Source organism: Amblyomma maculatum, chromosome 9, assembly GCF_055883805.1.
Source record: "Amblyomma maculatum isolate TAMU_Amacu chromosome 9, ASM5588380v1, whole genome shotgun sequence".
NCBI lineage: Eukaryota > Metazoa > Arthropoda > Arachnida > Ixodida > Ixodidae > Amblyomma > Amblyomma maculatum.
Genome location: NC_139352.1, coordinates 38,800,232 through 38,808,203, shown reverse-complemented (window position 1 = coordinate 38,808,203; position 7,972 = coordinate 38,800,232). Strand labels below are relative to the sequence as shown.

At 43.7% G+C, this 7,972-nt stretch overlaps 1 protein-coding gene across 1 annotated transcript in view; it reads right to left on the bottom strand.

Moving 5' to 3' along the window:
• Positions 1 to 6,233: 6,233 nt before the first annotated feature.
• Positions 6,234 to 7,972, bottom strand: part of LOC146178880 (luciferin 4-monooxygenase-like) — a 54,223-nt gene continuing 52,484 nt past the window's right edge. The window contains exon 11 of the mRNA XM_084579812.1: positions 6,234 to 6,830. Coding sequence (XP_084435938.1) covers positions 6,688 to 6,830 — 143 coding nt within the window. The 3' untranslated portion in view covers positions 6,234 to 6,687. The remainder of the gene's footprint in view (positions 6,831 to 7,972) is intronic.

Below are 7,972 nucleotides of genomic sequence, written 5' to 3'. Positions count from 1 at the left end.
CCGCACGAGGCAGCGGAGGTGGCTCAGCTACAGAGCCAGTAGCAGGCCTGTGCATTTTCGTTTCTTTCTTCCTACAGCCACAACAACAACCCTCGTCTGTGTCGTTTGCTCCAAAATCAGGCTCTGATAGAGAATTTCTGCATGTGCGAAGAAGGTAACGCATGAGGGTAATTCATCGAGAGCGAGAAATGTCCCAGGCCTCAAAAGCGACCACCACCGATTCTCTCAAAAATATTGAGGTAATTGTCGATTGTGTGAATACTGTTTTGCCAAATCATTTTTGCGAAAATTCTCACTTAAATGCCTTCGAAGTTTTCTCGAATATGCAAAATATGTTTGCAACTAAATATTTTTAGATAAAGTGCGAAAGCAAATAAAGTACCAGATTCTATTTTAATTACCACGATGGTTGCTTTCATGCAACGTCATTAGTTCCCCCATATAAGAATTTTATGCGTTTTCTTGGTTCAATAGAAGAGGTAAAATGGTGCGTTTGCAGTATTTGATCGTAAACGTCGTTCATGGCTTATGGCTTAGTAACAATGAAATATTTCAGCGTTGATCTGTATGTAGCGTTTATGGCAAATAATTTAGGCTTCCTTTAAAACATACTTTTTAGGAATATCACATCCAAAGTTTGCAGAGTGATGCGTTTCTTAGATTGAGATCTAAATTGAAAGTGAAGGCCGAATAGAAAAAAATTACCTGAGTTAGCTCATTAAACTCATATATTACTTTGCCTGCGCCTAACAGTTTTTCGTTTGAGTCAATTTGTTTTGTGCTTCACAACCAGTGTGCGAACTGTGTTTTTACTGCATAACACTTGTGCGGCGCCAAACATATATTGGGAAGCATGTTTAGTTTAGCTTTTTGCCAAGCCAACACTTTCTCCCTCAGTAGACACCAACAAAAATCCATCTTGGACGATGCACTTTCCTGAGTTTGAGACTCATGTTTGGCCTCGGCATGATCAGGAACCGTAATAATGTGACGCAGGCTAGCCTCGCCTAAAGCGGCGTGGACCTGCCAGTCCTAGCCCCGTAGGGCTAGGAACCGCCACCCTTCCCCATCTCCACCTCCCCATCGCCACAGCTGTCGTCCACCACCAAAGCTATGGCAGGTGCAATGATGGACTACAACAGATACATCTCCGGTGGCAGGCTAGCCCCCGGCGCAAGAGGCGGTCACTTACCAGTCAGAGCCCCCTTGTTACAGGAGCAGCCAACCTCCTCCCCTCGCGATGTCAGTGCACGTTAAATATACACAGGTGGTCGGGCTGTTCTTGGCCCTACGGAGCTGGGACTGGTAGGCCTGTAGTGGGAGGAGCAGCCACCCTCCAACCTCACAGCCGCCTCGTGCGGACAAAAGAGACGAAAGAAACAAAGAAAGAAAGAAAGAAAGAAAGGAAGAAAGAAAGAAAGAAAGAAAGAAAGAAAGAAAGAAAGAAAGAAAGAAAGAAAGAAAGAAAGAAAGAAAGAAAGAAAGAAAGAAAGAAAGAAAGAAAGAAAGAAAGAAAGAAAGAAAGAGATGGTTGGTTGGTTTGGGGGGTTTAACGTCCCAAAGCGACTCAGGCTATGAGAGACGCCGTAGAGGAGGACTCCGGAAATTTCGACCACCTGGGGTTCTTTAACGTGCACTGACATCGCACAGCACACGGGCGCCTTGCTTTTCGCCTCCATCGAAAAGCTGCCGCCGAGGCCGGGATTCGATCCCGCGTCCTTGGGAACAGTAGTCAAGCGCCGTAACAACGGAGAGAGGAATACGCGCGGCACAACACCCGTCATCCGCCACAGAAGCTCTGGTGGGTTCAAGGAGCGCCTACAAGAGGTACAACCATTGGTGGCAGGCTCTACCCCGCCGCAAACGGAGGGGACCTACCTGTCCAAGTCCCGTAGGACCAAGAGCAGCCACCCTCCTCCACACACCCCAAAAAGGCTCACCGGCATGTGGACACGATGGTACCCCGAAGCGACTTCTAGTGTCCACAGAAAAAAAGTGTGACAAAGGCGAAAACCTTTGCAGGCTCATCGTGAAAATCTCACGTCAGCGAGATTATTCGCTGGATGTGTAAGTGCGATTCCATGAGAGACAAGGGTTCCTGTACGAACTATAGAAAGCCGGTACACTGTGATGGGTCCACAAGATTCGGAAACATAAAGCACTCGAAAGAAGAGAATTTTTGTTTCATCGGGAGATCCCAGTGCCAAGTCCAGACGAAGCGGAGTGAACCTCAACCTGCCGATACCGAAAAACAAAAGGAGGTCTTAACCACAGCTGGTGGTAGCAGTGTTGAGAGGAAACGAGAAGTGCGCAGATGACACTCGAACATGAACGAGAAAGCGGAAGTAGTGCGAGAAAATACACGGGATGGAACTGCTGCGTATACAGGGCTGCGCCAATCATCGATTACTTCAAAACATTAAGGCAGTGAACCTCTTTTGAGTGATTATGTCTGCCTAATGCTAGAGCTGAAAAGGAAGTTTTATGAGCAAGAAAGCAGAGCAAAAAAAAAAAAAGGTATAGTACATGACCTTTGCCCCAAGATCATGGTCTCGAGATTAAGAGATACAATTCTTTGGAGCATCGGAACCACAAGGTCGTAAGTGAAACACAATCAAGGCGCAAATTGGAATTCTAATCTCAAGAGACAAAGAACGGTGCCGGTCGGTGAGTGTAGAAGTAAAGCCCCCAAACGGGGCACTTTATGAAGATAACTCTGTGTTCAACTGCCCGCAGGCAAAAATGACACACTGCAAATCCAGTAAAAGCGATTGTCGTTGAATATCAAAGAGATGCTTACAGAATGGAAAAAAAAAGTTTCGAATTTAAAGTGCGTATTCTCGACATTCGCCAAATTGCATCGTCCACACTATTTTCTCCCGGCTTGAAGTGATACACACATGGTGTGCGTGTACATAAGTCATCAAAACTTTAAGCTGATGCTTTCTTCTAGCTGGCTTGAGCAGAACATCGAGGAGCTATCGGCTACTATAGAATGTCATATTAATAATGAAGACTGCATTTTCGACAAATGGACAGCTTTCCCAGGCACGGTTTACGCCGAAACCCTACTTCAGTAAAGTCTTACTCATGTCATCGGCAGCAAAGACTGCAATAATGTCCAGCAATGGATAAGTGTAGACCCGAAATCCTTGATAGGAACTAACAAGATTTTTTTTTCGGAAAATTCACGGGTAGATTGAACAGGCTCAATATCCACAATTTTATCAGTAAGCAACAAGCTACCTATTTTCAAAACCTGATTGTGCAGCTAAATCAACATTTGGCCGTAATGGGGATGGAGTTCGCAGACAATTACAGCTTCATAATTCAAGAGGCACCAAATTCTTACCACTGGGTAAACGGGCAGGCCACCATACATCAAATAGTTGTTTATTATTCCAAGGAGGAAAACAACCCTGTAGAGGTTTCTGACTGTTTGGTTCATGGTGCAGTTCCAGTATATGCTTTTCAGAGTGCAGTGCTCAAAGTCCTGAAAGCGGATCTACCCCGCTTGAAAAAAATTCACTTTTTTTTTTCTGATGGAGCTGGATCACAGTATACGAACGAAATAATTGTCTGAATTTCTGCTATCACGAAGAAGATCAAAAAGGGTTTGGAAAGTGGAACTTATTCGCCACTTCACATGAAAAATGTGCAGGCGAAGGCGCAGGTGGTACACTGTAACTTCTCGCTGCGAAATCAAGCTCCTGAAGATGCCATTTCATGATCGAATTCAGTCACCAAATTATCTGATTGCCTGGAAAAAATTATGTAAAAGTGATCACAGTATCCAGGTGCCGAACACAGAAATAGATGAAAAAAGAAAAATCAGGTTCGCCATGGAAGTTGCAGTGAAAGGAAGGCGACAGCTTCACTACTTCAGGCCAGCGATGTCTTCAACACCTCTTGTTGCAGTCACATGAAACTTAAAAATCCATGAAACGCACTGAAAAAGCGATATGAACGTACATGTTGTCTTAATGTGAAACGAAAGATTCGAATGTTGAGCAGGTGACGAGATGAGAAACCGAAGGCACAAGAGATGTGTAAAGAAATTTCCTCTATACAGCTAGGTTTACCCTTCTTCTGTACGTTTCCGTTGGTCATTCAAGCCATCATTTCGTTCTAGTGTGAGACATAACAGAAATAACAAGGCGATTCTTCTGCGAGAGCAAAGTTTACAAATTGTCACATAATAGGTGTCACATTGGTACTCTTCGCATTCCTGACCACGCCGATGCCAAAAATGAGCCTCAAACTCCGGAAAGCGCAATGTTCAAGATCAAATTTTGTTCACATCAACTGAGTGAGAAAGTGTTGGCTTGGGGAAAAGCTAAACTAAACATGCGTCCCAATACATTCTAGGCGCCGCACACGTGTTATCCTTAAAAGCACAGTTCGTACACTGGTTGTGAACATCAAAAATATATTTCTCTCAAAAGACAAAATTTACCCAAATAAAAAATTGTGGACTGCAGCCTAAGAAGTTTATGTGTTTAATGAGCTATCTCAGGCATTTTTTTTCTAGAGAGCCTTTAACTTCAATTTAGATCTCAATCTACAAAAACCATCACTTTTTGCAAGTTTTGAATGTGAAATTTCTAAAAAGTACTTTTTAAAGAATGGTCAAATTATTTTGCCATAAACTCTACCGACAGATGAACGGTGAAATATTTTTTTTGTAATTTGGCCATGAACGACGTTTATGACAAAAATACTGAAGACACCATTTTTTTCTTCTCTAGTATTGAATAGGGGCACCAATGACATTTAGTAGAAAGCAACCATCTACGGTAATAAAAAATAGTCATGTATTTTATTTGCTGTCACACTTGATTTAATAATTATTTAATTGCAAACATATTTTGTCTCTTCGAGAAAACTTTGAAAGGCGAATAAGGACGAATTTTCGAAAAAATTATTTTGGCAAAGCAGCACTCCCACAACCGACAAATACCTAAATTTTTTAAAGAGAATCAGTGGTGGCCAATATTGATGCTTGGGATATTTCCCGTGGAATGACCCTCATGCGTTACCTTCTTCTCCCCTGTAGACCTTCTCTATAAGAGCCTGATTTTGGAACTAACGAACACGGCAAAGACGAGGGTGGTCTGTGTAAGCTGGAGCATTGTACTCAATAGCCCACATTTCGCTGAACACAATTGATATCAAGCGGCTAGTATGCTAATCACTGATTTCTCCTACAAGATGCTGAAAGCCACCGTTTTGATTGGCAAGATCAATAGACTTCAGCAAAGTGCCAATGTTTGTCATCTCCATAAGACATGCTTCTAATCGCACCTTGCTTTTCTGCCTGCTCGTATACAAAAGAAGGAATCAAGTACGAGTCATGACGCATTGGCGACGCTCGTGTTGGCTGGAAAACAAGCTTCTCCAAAAGCCATCGACGGCTTATAGACATCAGACATGCAAGAAGACATGCAGAAGAAGGTAACAACTTTTGTCAGTCAACAATGCTATATAATTAGACAATGACGTTATAAGCGAATGAAACATGTATGCAAGCTGTAATCCGCGAGATTCTTGGCATGAATCCGCCTTTTTCACAAAATGTGGCGCCCTCTAGGAGTGGTTGCAAATTCGTCTGCTACTGGTTGAAAACTGCCTTGCACCAGTGCAATGACGGTGTTGTTTTTTTACAGCTAGCACCATCTATAGCATACGCCTGCCACAAATACTAACTACACATGACCTCCTAGATAAGCTACGGCTGCGCCGATTGCGGAGGCCAAGAACTGCGCACGCGCAGCTGGGGTTGGTGGCTTGCTTTCAACCAGGGGGAGACGCGCATGCGCAGAGCGGCCTTGTCAAAAAGGCGGATTTAGATGGCGCCAATGATTGTGAGAAGATATGCAAGCATTATAAGGAGAAACAAAGCGGATGAAAGCGCCCACTTGCAAGAAATTCAGTCGAACGAGTGGTGTTTTCCAAGCTGGTTTTCTTCCGTTAGACATAACTTCGTACTTTTGTATCAAGACCTCACATGATTAAATTACCATGCACACCGATTGTTAAGTTTTAACTCTATATCTATTCCGCTTCTGTGACCAGCTCAGCAAGTCCACGACTCTGTAGCCCGCTGTCTTAACTGGGTCGCTCGTCACCGCAGTTGAGTCCTGTCTTTGCATTTCCCGAGAGTTTGGTGAACATTCATCAGCGAGTTGAGGCAGGAAAGTGTAACACCAAATATATCTGGACAGACACTGAAACAGGATTGATACTTTTATTAAGAAGGATAATTAATATATTAACCAAGCGCTTTTTTCGTAGGATGTACAACATCACCATCAACCTAAACGAAATTTAGTTCTCAGTACATTTCTCATGGCTCAATTTTGTTTGCACCTTTGCAAGTTTTGAAGGAAGTATAAAATTTCAGGTCTGGTCTTCCCTATTTAGGATATATTGAAGCACAAGGATGCCTTTGTCGGAATAGTCTGTAATCTATTTTCAGCCCTGTGCCGATTCTCTACAAGAATCAATTCTTCACTAATGTGCCTAACTGCAAAAAACGGAACTTGTGCGTTTCGCATTTAGGCCTTGACGATGCCTTCAAGCGCCGTTTTGAGCGAATTGTTCAAGCTGGGGAATATCGGGTTTTGAGACTATATGATATGGAAAGTGGGCGATAAACAGCGCTGCAATAATTCGTGTGGCCATTTATCAGTGTTGGACAGACGAGGCTTCTTTCTTCTGCAGGTAGCTATCTCTGAGCTGTCGGCGATGCGGCTTCCCTGTCTCTGTTTGCGGGATGTTGTCCACGAACTCGACGCCACCACGAAGCTGCTTGTGTGGAGCCACGAGATCTGGAATCGCAAGAGTTATACGAAATGTTTATTCTGGCGTTGTGCTGGAAACAATGAAATACGGCCATTGACCAGGTCGAGGAATACGGGATTGAAGTTTGGGGGGGGGGGGGACATGCACAGCGGCAATGAAAGTCTTTAGTACGTCTTTTGTACGTTCTAAACGTACACAAAACATCAATGAAATTTCATTGGATGCGGGGCGGATTCCTCATGCAGATTTGTGAATAAAAATAATGAAAGCACACACCTGAAAAATGTCAATTCAGCCTTCTTAAGTTGATAGTGGTGTGAAAAGTCAGGAGCCCGATGACATTGAGTGTATTTAGCATTTTTCTTGCGAAACAATAACATGCAGTTGTCAGCTAATTTGATACCATGGTTTGAATAAAGCTTGGTCTTATAAAATTGTATACGCATACTTTGTTCAAGCATTCTTCAAAAGAAATTAAAGAGCACTGCAGAATCTGAATTGCAGTAATGCGAAAACACAGATGCTGCTGTTGGTTACTTGTGGTTGCTTGTAGTTGCCTAGACTGGGTCGGACTCCAATCAGACAGAGGCCCACAGACGAAAACATCTATCCCACCCAACATAAGAGAACACATACTGGCACCACCCTTACCTCGAAACGTGCACCCGGACTACAACAAAGAACGAAGAGAACACAGAGCCAAAGCCATCGCTAAAAGAATGAAACGCAAAGCAGGCAACGAAGTTGCTTATGCAGACGCATCATGGGGACGACACGGAGCAGCTGTCTCGGCAGTAGTAAATGGAGAAGGTGCACCTAAAATTGCGGCCTCAACACGCACCCGGGACATTAGTACAGCTGAAGAGGTGGCAATAGCGCTCGCATGCACTGGTACACAGGCCAAAACTATAATCAGCGACAGTAAAACGGCTGTCTGGAATTTTGCAAAAGGACGGATCTCACAGGAGGCCAAAAAGATTCTTCTCACAAATCCCATTACTAGAACCATATCCATCATATGGATACCAGCACACGAGTCTGTCCCTGGCATCGAAGCTGCGCACCTGCTGGCCCGAGATCTCTACCACCGGGCAGCGGTAGAACAGCCCGAATGCAAGGGAATTAAAGATTGCGCTATCACATACAATGATATCACAGAATCTTACAA